Source organism: Silene latifolia, chromosome 1 (genome assembly GCF_048544455.1).
Source record: "Silene latifolia isolate original U9 population chromosome 1, ASM4854445v1, whole genome shotgun sequence".
Lineage (NCBI taxonomy): Eukaryota > Viridiplantae > Streptophyta > Magnoliopsida > Caryophyllales > Caryophyllaceae > Silene > Silene latifolia.
In genome coordinates this window covers 16,662,379-16,677,850 of record NC_133526.1, presented here as the reverse complement: position 1 = coordinate 16,677,850, position 15,472 = coordinate 16,662,379, and the positions used below count along the sequence as shown (strand labels likewise).

The 15,472-nt window shown below is 46.3% G+C and overlaps 1 protein-coding gene across 1 annotated transcript; it reads right to left on the bottom strand.

Annotated features, from left to right (window-relative positions):
- Positions 1 to 12,603: 12,603 nt before the first annotated feature.
- LOC141641168 (uncharacterized) lies at positions 12,604 to 14,709 on the bottom strand. Its single transcript, XM_074449842.1, has one exon. The coding sequence runs from the start codon at positions 14,707 to 14,709 to the stop codon at positions 12,604 to 12,606; it is 2,106 nt and encodes a 701-aa protein (XP_074305943.1).
- Positions 14,710 to 15,472: the final 763 nt, after the last annotated feature.

Below are 15,472 nucleotides of genomic sequence, written 5' to 3'. Positions count from 1 at the left end.
CCACAACAAAACCTAAATACACTATTCATCTGGTAATATCTTCCTTATCTCTCTACAATATATACCTAGCCAAGTAACACAACTTAATCCTTTAAGTTTACTGACTTGAGCGTCGGAGTGAGTACGCTTGGCGCAAAGCCAAGCCCTCAGTTCGTTCATTGTTGCAGGAGAGGCCGAGAGGAACGATAAAGACAAGGAGGGTTCAACTCAAGACATTATTCTACAAGCCACGGGTGGTAACGATACTTGCTCTGGAATTACACCCGGAACAATTGGCGCCGTCTGTGGGGAAGAGACACTAGAAGCTAGTCACATTCATTCCCAAACAAAAAAAAAAACCAACAAAAACCCACCCAAAAAGCTAAGAAAATGTCGAAACAACAAGATGCAATGCAGAATCGACGAAATCGCATTTTACCAAGATGATACTTTCAACAAGTTCGAGTCATACGACCCTCCACCGGCGGTGTAATCCAACCGGAGTTCGGGATGCCATCAATACCCGACGCCGCCGCACCAACCAGTCACCGTCATGGGACATGTGGTTGACGTAGCAAAGCTGAAAATGCTCCTAGACCTAATTAGTAATACGCCTGCTCACACTGTCACGCCGACAAGAGCGGCGGAAACTGTCCGGGAGACCAGGGCCCAAAACGTGACTCCGAGAAATTTGAACGGAGCACTAGGAGAAGCCGACCCAGTCAAGACGCCGGGGGAGCCCAAAGTGGGCGCGGTAGACCTAAGTCCTTCCCGCACTCGTGGGAGGACAGCGTCCCCGCCGCACGAACGAGGCTCACCCCGAAGGAGCCAGAGGAGTCCGACTCAGCAGAGTTGGAGAAGAAGTCCGAGTCGAAGAAGGAGCCCCTCCCGCTACGGGGAAGGAGCCAGGTTAGGGACGCAAGGAGCCGATCGCCGCGTGTCGTTCGACACGCGGTTAGGCAGCCCCTCAGCGCCTACGTCCTAGAAGTCCCGGTGCCGAATAAGCTCAAGCTGCCACCTCTGTCATACAAGGGGGATAGTGATCCAGTCGACCACGCTGAGGCCTTCGAGTCTTACATGTCGGTATGGGAGCAGCCCGATGAAGTCTGGTGCCGAATTTTCCCAACAACTTTGCATGGGATGGCTCAGAGCTGGTACAAAGGGCTTCCCGATGGCTCGGTGTACTATTACGCCGACCTGAAGGGCGCTTTCCTAGCCCAGTACTCCTGCAATAAGAGAAGGGCCGTAGAGACATCTGACCTCCTGACTATCAGACAGGAGGGGGGCGAGTCTCTCCGGAGCTACGTAAAGAGGTTCGACGGAAAGGTCCAGCAGATTCGAGAAATTAATCCCGAGCTGGCGGCCTTCGCGCTGATGAAGGGCCTCCCAAGGGGAGCCTTAAAAAACGAGCTCATCAAGAGCGGAGGCCTGGGCCTGGACGCCGCCAGAAAATTGGCCGACCAAGCCATCAAGGTGGAAGACTACCACAAGACCTGGGAAGTTTCCCGCGAAGCCGAGCACACAGAAAAGAAGAGTCACAGGCAGGACGGTCAGGACGAAGGACGCCGCGACAACAACGGCTCGCGGTCCGATGGAAGGCGCCGTGAGAATAACAGATCACGGTCGGACAGATCCGACCGGAAGCAAGATTCGGCGGGCGCCGGGTGGAATTCAGGAACGTACCACCAGAGGCGGTATAGTGAAAAAACCCCTCTCGTCGTATCGGCCGCCGAAGTCTTCGCCCTGAGCAAAAACGAGGGCCAAGAAGTGGGAGAGACCCCCCAAGCCAAAAAGTGACGGTGACACGAGCCAGTACTGTGAGTACCACGGCCACACCGGCCATTTAACCAACGACTGCCGCCACCTAAAGAATGCCATAGAGGAGCTGATCCGGAAGGGAAGCCTCGGCAAGTACGTCGCAAAAGGCCAAAAGACAGACGCCGGCAGTTCAGATAGGAAGTCCGTCTTCGAGCGGATAGGCGTGATTCATGTTGTCATCGGGGGCAACGAGAACGGAGGGTCCGCTCATGGGCACAAGCGGTACCTAAACGAGCTATATCAGGCCATCAACTTTGTGCCCAACTCAAGGATCCCCTCTGCAAGCATCCCCGATATAACTATCGGAAGAAAGGACTACGAAGGGGTCATCGCCCCTCACAGCGACCCGCTTGTAGTCAATTTGGACATATCCAACCACCTGGTCAAGAGGTGCCTGATTGACACAGGTGCATACACGAACATCATGTTTAGAGAGTGCTTTCTCGGCCTCGGCTACCGAAGATCAAGGACTTAAGCCCCCGCACCAACCCCTATACAGACTTCTTCTCGGGGCCGGCCTGGTGCCGCTGGGATCAATCAGACTCCCGGTGACGTTCGGCGAAAAGGACGCGGCTAAAAACATCCTAGCTGATTTCGTCGTCATTGACGGCTCGTCCGCCTACAACGTTCTCATAGGCCGAGTCACCCTGAGCGAGGCTGACGCAGTGATGTCCATCCGGGCCCTAACACTGATGTATGTCTCGGACCGGGGGGAAGCGCATAAGCTCGTCTCCAAAGACGAGAAGGATGAGGTGGTCAACGTCCAGATAGCTGCCCGAGGTTGCAACATGCAATCCCTCAAAGAGGCGAAGAAGTCCGAAAAAGGAAAAAGCCCGTCCTTACAGCAGGGGGGCGACCTCATGGATACGACTAGTGGCTGATTGGGGGGATGTGCCTGTGATGAGCCGTTAGGGCATTGGTAGTCTTGTAAAAATTTATGTAGCTACGGAGGTGTCCGAGATAGCTGTGGGCACCCCAACGCACGTTTTTACCTAGTGAAAAACCACCCACGCCTTCCATCAAAGCAAAAATTTTCCCATCAGTTATTTATCAAGAAACAGACGCCGGCTCACACTGTCATACCGACAAGAGCGGCATTCTCTGTCAAGAAATTAGCGCCGTCGCAGTCACCCCAAGTAGTAGACGCCACGGCAGTCACCCCAAGAGGTTTGATGCCGTCGCAGTCACTCCAAGTGGTAGACGCCACGTAACACGCTATCGAGAAATAGACGCCGGCTCACTTTGTCATACCGACAAAGAGCAGTCTCCATCAAGAAATTAGCGCCGTCGCAGTCACCCCAAGTAGTAGACGCCACGGCAGTCACCCCAAGAGGTTTGATGCCGTCGCAGTCACTCCAAGTGGTAGACGCCACGTAACACGCTATCAAGAAACAGACGCCGGCTCACACTGTCATACCGACAAGAGCGGCATTCTCTGTCAAGAAATTAGCGCCGTCGCAGTCACCCCTAGTAGTAGACGCCACGGCAGTCACCCCAAGAGGTTTGATGCCGTCGCAGACACTCCAAGTGGTAGACGCCACGTAACACGCTATCAAGAAATAGACGCCGGCTCACACTGTCATACCGACAAGAGCGGCATTCTCTGTCAAGAAATTAGCGCCGTCGCAGTCACCCCAAGTAGTAGACGCCACGGCAGTCACCCCAAGAGGTTTGATGCCGTTAGTACTCCAAGTGGTAGACGCCACTTAACACGCTATCAAGAAACAAACGCGCGGCTCACACACGTCATACCGACAAGAGCGGCATTCTCTCGTCAAGAAATTAGCGCCGTCGCAGTCACCCCAAGTAGTAGACGCCACGGCAGTCACCCCAAGAGGTTTGATGCCGTCGCAGTCACTCCAAGTGGTAGACGCCACGTAACACGCTATCGAGAAATAGACGCCGGCTCACACTGTCATACCGACAAGAGCGGCAGTCTCCATCAAGAAATTAGCGCCGTCGCAGTCACCCCAAGTAGTAGACGCCACGGCAGTCACCCCAAGAGGTTTGATGCCGTCGCAGTCACTCCAAGTGGTAGACGCCACGTAACACGCTATCAAGAAACAGACGCCGGCTCACACTGTCATACCGACAAGAGCGGCATTCTCTGTCAAGAAATTAGCGCCGGCTCACACTGTCAATCCGACAAGAGCGGCAATCGCCCTCGTCAGGCGGGTACCATGACAGCAACGGCCATCGCACACTACACTCGCAAAAACAAACGAAGTGTCTTGGAAGCGTTGAAACACAGTTGAGATACGCACTCTAAAACGGCCCCGGCCAAGCCAATCCGAAAACAAAAAGGGCGCTCAATTAGGAATACAGGAAGACAACTCTGACAAAGATGAGATAAAGACCTTGGCCAGGCCGGAGGCGAAGGAAACGAATTATTATTAGAAGATAAATTACAAGGTTACAAGTGAAAAGAATGCAGACGACGGCGCTCCCCACAGGGATAAGTCGAAAGGCAACCTACCGAGGTTGTACAAAAAAAAAAAAAAAAAAAAAAACCTACTATTATGTTCACGTACAAAGAGATAACGGGAGGAAGGGCTGAGCAACTGGCCCCCGGACAGCCGAAGCAGATCTGCTGTAAACTTGTTCTCATCAAGCAACACATGGTAGCATGTGAGGAGCTGAAACAGATCTGCTGTAAACTTGTTCTCATCAAGCCGCATCTTCTTCAGCGGGCAACCCAAATGACTATTCTAGCAGCCTCAGCCTTGGCTTCGGCAGCCTCAGTTGCCCTCATCCTTTCGGCTTCTTCCTTAGCCACCCGAGCCCTCTCAGCAAGAGCTGCTTTCTCCGCGGCCGCCTCCCTCTCCATCTTTGCCTTCACCGCCTCCTTGGCCTCCTCCACCGCGGCTTTCTCCTTAGCCTCGAGCTTGTCATCAAGCAACGCGTCGAACCTGCCCCACGGGAAGGAACCATCAAGAGGGAAAAGCTCCCCGATAACTTCCCTAGCAGCATCTTCGGCCAAATCCCGGAACTTGGCGCACAGTTTGGGAAGCATGTCGGTTTGCAGCATCTCGATGTCCGCCTCCTTTTGCTTGATGATGGCATCTCTGCCCCGAACCACCTCCGCCTGAGCCTTAAACAGGTCCCGGGACTCGTTCCTCTGCTTGAGGTAGAGGTCGGCGCGCCCCTGAGCGAGCTCACATTTCCTCAAACGATTCCGCAGCCTTCGGCGGCCGCAGCCTCGGTTTTAGCCCTCTCAAAGAAGGACCTCCTTTTCAGCGTCCTCCCTACGTTTTCTCTCGCCCAAGAGCGCTTTCTCGCCTTCTACCCCGAGCCTCGCTCATTAAGGAGACCCAACTTCGCCGATGCGCCCACCGCTTAGTGGCATTACGCTCATGAACAGCCCGAGCCACGGCCTTCTCTTGCTCCATGAGACGAGCACCGGTAACCACATTCCACCTCGCCAGCTCCCTAATTAGCTTCGTGCCCTCCTCTATAAGCTCGGAGACGGAAGCCTTCTGGGATGAAGGGACGGTGGTGACAATTTGACCACTAGCTGCGGGCTGGGAGACAAAAGCCTTCTAGGATGAAGGGTTGACGGTGGTGCCTTGATCACCAACCTGTGCAGAGGACCCCACCGCCCGCCGCCTAACGTGAGCGATAGCCGATCGCATGGGCCGGGTCCGTAGAAATTCAATTAAAACATCAGTATCAACATCAACTTATCGAAACACCTAATGGTTCGGCTAAATTTAAGCCACAAGCTAGATAGGTACCATGTTTGGCCTTCTTGACCGAAGAAGGCACTTCCTTGCCCGGCGGTAGAAGCGTCCCTTTCCTCTTACGGATTAGGGAGATCCCTCCGTCGTCGAATCCCCCTCATCGGGAATATTAACAATCTCCACCTTCTTAGGGGAGGGGATGGGGGTTGGAACCGGTGTCGACGCCGGTGCCGCCAAGACCTTGTTTTCCGCGTCCGACGTACCACGCCGCTAACAACCCTCGCCTGCGCCTCCTCCTTGCTCAAGACCTTCAGCCGCTGATCCATAAGGTCATTCGGCGACATCCTGCGGTCATGGGCTAGAGCTTTGGGGTGCAAGTTAGCAACGGTTTTATCCTTGTGCAGCCCCATTCTCCGAAGAAGATCCTCAGATAGGTCCGGTCCAAAGTGGTCTGCAAAAGAAACAAAGCAAGAGTCAAGTAGAAGAAATGAATCGGAAGTTCGAAAATAAAGAAACATTGAGAGCGGCGGTGGGCCTCACACCGACCCCACTCACCCCGTGCTAGGGCCGGTATGAGGCCGACATAGCACAGCGGCTCATCCTGAAGAATGATCTGCGTCGGGGGAATCCATCTTTTCGGCATCCCACTCTTGTCCACCTCAAAGAGCCTCATTGCCAGCCTCTCATCCTCCTTAAGAAGGACCCTGCCAGCATCCATTTTAAGATGCTTCCGAGTGACCCATCTGTCATGCTCCGCCCTAGTCTCACACCGCAAATTAACCGATCTTTGGAAGGAGCGGGGCGCGGATAGTCCTCCGGCACTTTAACATACACCCACCGACCTTGCCAGTCCTTGCAAGAAGAGGGTTTGTCGGCAGAGACATAACCCTGCTCCGTTTGTACACTGTACCATCCAACACGGCCAGAAAGTGACGGTTTGAGATGATGAAGCCGGCGGAATAAATCCACCGTCGGAGCCTCTCCCTTAAAAAGACAAAGCCAGACAAAACCAATTATGGTCCTCATGGCCAGCGGGTGCAGTTGGGCAACAGCAACGTTCATGGCTCTAATTATGGCCATAACGTACCCATTCAGCGGAAACCGGAGCCCGTACTCCAAATGCCGCAGGTATACGCCAAGATCGACCCGACGGAGGGCAAAGATACGGCTGACCCTCCTCGGGGATAACAATTTCGTATCCCCTACCAAAGAAAAAATGATCCTCGAGAAGTTTCCCGCCGGAACAACGGGCAAGCTTACAAGACCAAGCACGATCAAGGTGGATCTTACAGACATAGCCGTGATCCATGACGTACCGTCTCCCCTCACTAAGACGAGACCTTTCCGCATCATCACCAAAATCATCACCAAGATCACCAAAAGAGTCAGAATCCTCCCATTCCTCCAGAATTTGAGGATCAACTTCAGGAGAAGGAGACCTAGGGCCCCCCGACACAGGTTTACTAGGTCCAGCATCAGCAGAAGACATGATTCACAAAAATTACTAGCAAGAAAATAAAAAGTTTGCTTGTTTACCTTAAAAGAAAAACACTCGCCGGATCAAATTTTCCGAAGCTTAAGAAGACAAAGACAACCCTTGAAAGTTTGGAGAGATGAAGATTTTGGGGAAAATTTTCGAAAATAAAATGGAGGCCAAAATCACGGAATAACTGCCCTATTTATAGGGAAAAGCCCATGAAGAAGGACCAATCAGGGCACAGCCCATGAAGCGTCAACCAACCAACGAACGCACACGTGTCAAGCATGCAACCGCGGGATGTCAATCGTCGCAACAGTTGAATGTCAATCAATGCAACAGTGACCAAGCGTCTTCAACACGCCTATTCACATCTCTTCGACTGTTCATCTCCCACAAACTCCTAGGTATCCAGTCTCCGCCGGCTACCGATCGACCAAGCCAGGAAGCACCGGCCGGGGGCAATCAAAGTCAACCGACACTCTCAGCCCTGGTCTCGGCCAGCGTCATGTTCTTTTCCACATCGGATACCCTTTACGCATCCATGTGGAGGGGGGATATGGTATATGGTACGGCCTAACAAGAGCCCCGCCGATACACAAGAAGACACCGATACAGAAAATTTGCGAAATTTACTTGGTGCAGAATATATGCTCAGTATACATCGGAGCCCATACCACGGCATAGACTACGCTGGGGGCAAATTGATGGGGCATATTCTGCACCTCTGACCAAGTCAACACACTGAGCAAGGTCAAAGATATCCACAGCAAGTCAACGACTTAGTGGGCTTAGCCGATGCAGCCCATCGGCCTGTCACCTGGGTCACGGCCTGACAACTAGCCAGCCGGGGCACATATCCGCGTACTCACATCCAGGACCCTCGGCCGGCCTGCCATAGGTCCATCGGCCGAGGGTAGAACGGTCTTTCCACCTGATAGCCACTTGGCCACTTGGCCACTACGTGACAAAAGGTGAAAGCCTATAAATACTCCTCAACCTTCATTGAGGAAAGCATCCAACGAATCCCACAACAAAACCTAAATACACTATTCATCTGGTAATATCTTCCTTATCTCTCTACAATATATACCTAGCCAAGTAACACAACTTAATCCTTTAAGTTTACTGACTTGAGCGTCGGAGTGAGTACGCTTGGCGCAAAGCCAAGCCCTCAGTTCGTTCATTGTTGCAGGAGAGGCCGAGAGGAACGATAAAGACAAGGAGGGTTCAACTCAAGACATTATTCTACAAGCCACGGGTGGTAACGATACTTGCTCTGGAATTACACCCGGAACAAAACCCAAGTTTGTGCCAAGGACAACGATATCCACGACTCAAGGAGTAATCCTTCCACGCCACAACTATCATGTAACAACAACTCAAACGAGACGAGCTCAAGACGGATATTATACGAATACATACACCCTTTCCCAGCCACTGTCCAGGCCACCCGACCCGCCTAAAAGTGTGCCATGTGCAGCCCGACACCACCACTACTCGACTACCTACCACCACCCTTCACCCCTCTCCAAAACCCGACTCGAAAACGGTCCAAAAGCAGAGCCAAGACACATTAACGCCGAGCCTAAACACCTGCCCCGAACGACCACCCCTTTCGACAGTCCCAATACAGAAGAGAAAACCAGTCCACTCGGTTGCAACCCAGAATTTCGAGCAACTAAATTTCGTTCCATCAAGGCGAGTATAAACCCGGGTTGAGACGGAATGAACCAGCTACACAGAGAGTGAAGACCACCCGTTTAACCGTGAATAAAACCAGTAAATGGAAATCAACAAGGACACAAACACGTACTCGAAAGAAAACCAAGCACCCATCTAGTTCGAAACTCGCGACAACCATGGAAATTAACTACAAACCTGAAAACTCGACTTTTTACACGAGAAACTCAGAAAAGACTCAAACTTTGCAATGAATAAGGAAAGATCGAGTAAGAAGGACGAAAATATCGACTCATTGTCGAGTAACCTATCACCGTTACCTTATAACTTCTTTAATGAGCACGATTTCGATTCAAAATCATCTTGAGTCGTCAAAGCTTTCCCTAAACACGAAGACGAAAGGAATTAGTACGAGATTAGAGCCTTAAGAAGGACGACAGTCGCGGTTTTTGGAAGAAAGCAGGGTCCTTTCTTACCTCAAAAGATGAAGAACAAACAGGGGAAGCTAATGGTGTAAACATTAGGGAATTTGGTTGAGAAATAAGGGAGACAATGGAGGTAGAAGGAGACGGAAATGGTGCGTGCCATTGCTGATGCTGCTTCGCTGTTGTTGCTGTTTAAAGGAAAAAGACGAAAAAAGGAAAGAAAGAAGATGGCATGGAGTAGGTTGCGGGAGTCTAGTGATAACCACAAATAATAATAGTAATAATAATAATAATAATAATAATAATAATAATAATAATAATAGAGATATTTTAAAAGTAGAGTGTAGGATGTTAGGTGAGTGTGATGTGTTGTCGAATTCTGGCTGGTCCGGTTCAAAGAAGGTACAAAGTGAAATGTGACGGTCTATAGCTAGACGGAAATTAAGATAGAGATTATTATTATTAGAGAAAATTGTTGATTACAGCCTTTTAAAAATCACTTTTTGAAAATTACAGCCTTATAATTTTTTTTTTGAAAATTACATCCAAAATATTACTTTTCTTCTAAAATTGCACCAACTTGAGGTTTCCGGTGAATTTTGATGATGTTTTTATGATGTTTGGGGTGATTAATTGGTTTGTGTTAAGGAGAGGTAAGAAATCTGGGTAAGTAGGCTCTCAAATAATAAAGGGTACATCATAAAAACATCATCAAAATTCACCAAAAACCTCAAGTTGGTGCAATTTTAGAAGAAAAGTAATATTTTGGATGTAATTTTCAAAAAAAAATTTATAAGGCTGTAATTTTCAAAAAGTGATTTTTAAAAGGCTGTAATCAACAATTTTCTCTTATTATTACTGTCCGACCAAAAATATGTATACATTTATTCTTATATAAATTATGTCTCAAAAATAATATTTAATAATACGTACTTTTATAAAAATGGGCTTTTATATAATACGTTTATAAAAATCGTGTTTGACATAAAATTAATTAAATTGAATAATTCAAAAATATATAATAAAGTTATTAAACGGTTTAATAAATTTTAATTGTCAAAATGGGAAATTCGCGGGTGTTACATGTAAAACCGGGTACCAAATCGTTGTGAATGTTAGACACGAAAAGGCCTGATTTGGTAAAGTATTGTGAGTGATATTTTTGGTGTTTTATGAGTTTAAATTGCAGCGGAAAATATTAAGTAAAATGGATATGGATTAGCTAAGAAACCTCGTAAGATAACTCAACTAAAACTGAAATCTCCAACCAAGACCACACAGGAACAAGGAAGGAAACAAAGGATATTTCAACCAAGAACACACAGTAAACAAGGATGAAATAAGGCGCCGACCTCGCAAGGAAGACAAGAACACTCGCAAGCGTTCAAAGTTTGAGAGAAAATCTCTACACTTGGGTTTATATTTCTGAAAATTGGATGATTACAAATGAGGGAGGCTTGGTCCTTATATAGCAAAAGATGTGCTTGGGCTCCAAGGCAACATTAAATGCTAGGGGCAATTTCCTAAGCATGCTTGGGCTCCAAGGCATTATTTAAAACTATGTAGAAAAAATATGCTAAATTTTTGTAAAAAACTAGGTGAGGAAAACTAGATGAGGAACACTAAAATCATCCTCTCACTTGGGCGACACTCTTCTTGGACGACACTTCTTGGAGGGTACTTCTCGGATCAGCTAGAGCTCGACGTCCAACTTATCATTGTGACATAGCTCGCATTTCTTCTAGCGCCAAAATAAGGATTCGGATCAGTGTTAAGTAAGAGTGCGCTAGAGCTCGACATTGTTCCCGCATCATTCTCTCCTTCTTCAAAAGAATTTGTCCTCAAATTTTCATCATTCAAGTATGGAGATAGATCACCAATATTGAAAGAAGCACTTATACCACCATATTCATCAGGGAGTTCAATTTTGTAAGCACTTTCACCGTAGCTCTCAAGCACTCGAAATGGACCATCGGCCTTTGGCATTAACTTGTTCTTTCGCTTCGAGGGAAACCTCTCCTTGCGAAGATGTAACCAAACAAGATCTCCCACCTTGAATGTAGGTTGTTTTAGATGTTTATTAGCTTTCTCCTTGTATCTTGCATTAGCCTTCTCAATTTGAGCTTTGATTTGCTCACAAGTACGCAAGAATGCAGCTTGTCTTTCCTTAGCTTCAAAACTTACCATTTCCTTCTTTGGAATAGAAATAAGATCAATAGGGAGATAAGGATTTATCCCATAAACGATCTCGAATGGTGCACGGCCAGTAGTCATAGACGGTGTACGATTATAGGCAAACTCAGCATGTGCCAACTTCACATCCCAATCCTTTGTGCTCTTACTCACTAAACTTCGTAACAAACTTTCAAGAGTTCGATTTGTCACCTCTGTTTGACCATCAGTTTGGGGATGGTGAGAAGTACTAAACAACAACTTAGTAACAACCAAATGCCACAATGTCTTCCAAAAGTAGCTTAAAAACTTAGTGTCTCGATCGGAAACAATAGTTTTAGGAATGCCATGTAGACGAACAACTTTCTTGTAATATAACTCAGCAACTTTAGAAGCATCATCAATTTTGTGACATGGTATGAAATGAGCCATTTTTTAGAATCGATCAACCACCACCATGATTGAATCTTTACCTCTTTGAGTTCGTGGTAACCCAACAATAAAATCCATGCTTACCTCGTTCCATGGTTGTGTAGGAACTGGTAAGGGAGTGTAAAGGCCCTTAGTGAATGAACTTTTCGATATTTGGCATGTAGCACACCTTGATATCACATCTTGCACATCCTTGAGCATCTTAGGCCAATAGAAGTGCTCTCCAAGGATATCATAAGTCTTATTGACGCCAAAGTGTCCAGCCAATGCTCCTCCATGTGCTTCTCTAACCAATAGCGCTCTCGAATTGAGCTCTTAGGAATACAAAGCTTGTTTACTTTGAACAAATATTCTTCTTGCACCGAGAACAAATTAGTAGGACTAATAAGTTCATTTGAAAAATCAGGATCATCTTTGTATAATTCCTTCAATTGCTCAAATCCAAGTAACCTCGCATCAAGTGCAACAAACAAACAATGCCTCCTCGAAAGCGCATCAGCCACAACATTAGAGTTTCCCATTTTATACTTTGAAGAAAAGGTAAAGGATTGTAGGAACTCTACCCATTTGGCATGTCTTGCATTCAACTTTTGCTGTCCATGAATGTGCTTTAGAGCCTCGTGATCAGAATGCAGAACAAATGGTTTTGGGCGAAGATAATGAGCCCAATGATCCAGTGCTCGCACAATCGCATAGAACTCCTTGTCATAGGTAGAATACTTCAGCCTTGCACCACCCAATTTCTCACTAAATAATGCAATAGGTCGTTTCTCTTGGATTAGAACAGCTCCAACTCCAACTCCGCTAGCGTCACATTCAACTTCGAACAATTTGTCAAAGTTGGGCAAAGCTAGAATAGGTGTTGAACACATCTTATCTTTGATCTCATCAAATGCCTTTTGTGCACTTGGATTCCACACAAACTCTCCTTTCTTTGTTAGCTCGGTAGTTGTTTTAGGAATAGGCCACGATTGAATTGCTTCCACTTTTGAAGGATCACGCTCACCCCTTCTTCTCCAACGATATAACCAAGAAAGGTCACACTAGGCACCATGAACATGCATTTCTCGAGCTTTCCATAAAGTTTTTGTTCTCTTAACTTCTCAAACACCTTTCTCAAATGTTCCAAGTGTTGCTCCTTATTTTTGTTGTAAATAAGAATGTCATCAAGATAAACAACAACAAACTTATTAAGAAATTGCCTTAGGACCTCATTCATCAGCCGCATGAAAGAACTAGGAGCATTGCATAACCCAAATGGCATAACAAGCCACTCATACAACCCTTGCTTTGTTTTGAAGGCTGTTTTCCATTCGTCACCTTCTCGAATCCTCATTTGATGATAAACACTTCGAAGATCAATTTTCGAGAACACACGAGCTCCATTCAACTCATCAAGCATATCATCTAGCCTCGGCATAGGAAAGCGATACTTGATTGTAATATTGTTCACCGCTCGGCTATCAATACACATACGCCATGTCCCATCCTTCTTGGGTACCAAAAGAGCAGGTGCGGCACAAGGACTAAGACTCGCTTGCACATAGCCTCGATCAATCAACTCTTGCACTTGTCTTTGCAACTCTTTAGCCTCTTCTGGATTGCATCGATAGGCTGGTTTGCTTGGAAGTGTAGCTCCTGTAATAAGATCAATTTGGTGCTCTATGCCACGCTTAAGAAGTAATCCAAGTGACAACTCTTCCGGGAACACATTACCAAAATCATTCAACAACATTTGGACAGTCTCGTCATGAACTCCAATTCCTTCTTCCACATCTCGAACCATAAGAACATAAGCTTGTTCCCCTTGTTCTAATGCTTCAACAAATTCTTTAGCATTCATAAACAAATTCTCATTTTTCTTCCTTACTTTGTTAGGTGACAAGAGTTTCAAGTGGAATCTGTTTTTACCCTTACTAACAATGTAAATGTTATCCCTTCCTTGATGAACAACTTCTCTATCAAACTGCCATGGTCGTCCCAATAGAATATGACTTGCACTCATGGGTAACACGTCACACCATACTTCATCTTCATAGGGACCCATAACAAATGAAACTAAAGCTTGTTTCTTGACTTTAATCCCAATGTTTTCATTCAACCAATGCAGCATATATGATTTATGGTGATTACGAGTCTCAAGCTTAAAGGAATCCACCAATTCCGTAGCAACCACATTTGTGCAAGACCTACTATCAATAATCAAATTGCAAGTCTTACCATGCACCTTACAACGAGCATGGAAAATCTGCTCACGTTGCTCCATTTCAATCTGTGTGGATTGAATATGCAAGTTTCTCACCACGAACATCTCCTTATCAGTGTCATATGATGGTTCGACAATATGAGTGTGAACCTCATCATCTTCTTCATCTCCATCGTTCTGGACAGAATTGACCTCCGTCTCATTTGTCACCACGAAACATGGAGTAATCTCACTTAACTCTTGAAGAGTAAGCGCTCTCTTTTGGGGACATTCGTTAGCAATGTGTCCATAACCTTGGCACTTAAAGCATCTCCTAGCAAGCATATCTTTGAAATCAGTAGCAACTCCTTTGCCTTTGTCTTTAGGTTCTTCCTTTTTGGCTTCCTTATTGAACGATGATGTAGCGCTTGACTTATAAAAAGGATTAACACCCTTAGAACCATCACGAGCAACCACGGATTTCTTTCCTTTGTCCTGCTTTTCAAACTTAAGAGCAAGCTTACACACATCATTAAAATCAAGGAAATTCTGAACTTCAACTCGTTGGGCCAATGAAGGACTCAAACCCTTAATGAATCGAGCAATTTGCATCTCCTCCCGTTCCTCAAGGTCACACACCATAATTAGTCTTTCAAACTCCTTAATGTAATCAGTCACACTTAAATTACCTTGAGAAAGAAATGTAAGCTTCAAGTACTGCTCTTGTTCATAGTCTCTTGGCATGAAGCGTTTTTGCAAGTGCTTCTTCAACTTATTCCAAGTCTCAATCTTACTCTTTCCTTCACGCCTTCTTTGCTTCTTAAGGTTCTCATACCACAAGGATGCATACTTGGTCATTTTCAAGGTAGCAACCTTGAATTGCCTGTGTTCATCATAGCCTTTATATTCAAAGACTCTCTCTGCTTGTCTCACCCAATCGAGGAATTTTCAGCATCAAGTTCCCCTTCAAACTCCGGGATATCAAGTTTTAATCCACGATCATCATCATTATTCCTCCTTGGTTCAGGAATGGAATGATGACTCTCATCGGAATTTGAACTTTCAACGTGCCTCCTCCCCTTCTTTCTAAGAGTATGATTACAAATCTGATCAATCTTGTAATTCATTTGTGCCATTCGTTTTGTTAAGTAATCCATACGTTCCTCCCATGGTTCTTGATATGAACCATCATGAGACATCTTTTTTCTTTTTCTTTTTTTCTCACGGGTGAACATTACCAGACGTGAACAGTAAATTTTTTTTTCAAGATAACAACACTAGCAATGGATCGTCTTGCTTATGGAAAATCAAGAGCCGAAGCTCTGATACCAATTTGATGTAAAACCGGGTACCAAATCGGTGTGAATGTTAGACACGAAAAGGCCTGATTTGGTAAAGTATTGTGAGTGATATTTTTGGTGTTTTATGAGTTCAAATTGCAGCGGAAAATGTTAAATAAAATGGATATGGATTAGCTAAGAAACCTCGCAAGATAACTCAACTAAAACTGAAATCTCCAACCAAGACCACACAGGAACAAGGAAGGAAATAAAGGATATTTCAACCAAGAACACACAGTAAACAAGGATGAAATAAGGCGCCGACCTCGCAAGGAAGACAA

Excerpts from the sequence above, each read along its gene's own strand:
- LOC141641168 (XM_074449842.1), bottom strand. The coding sequence starts at position 14,709 with ATGACCAAGTATGCATCCTTGTGGTATGAGAACCTTAAGAAGCAAAGA.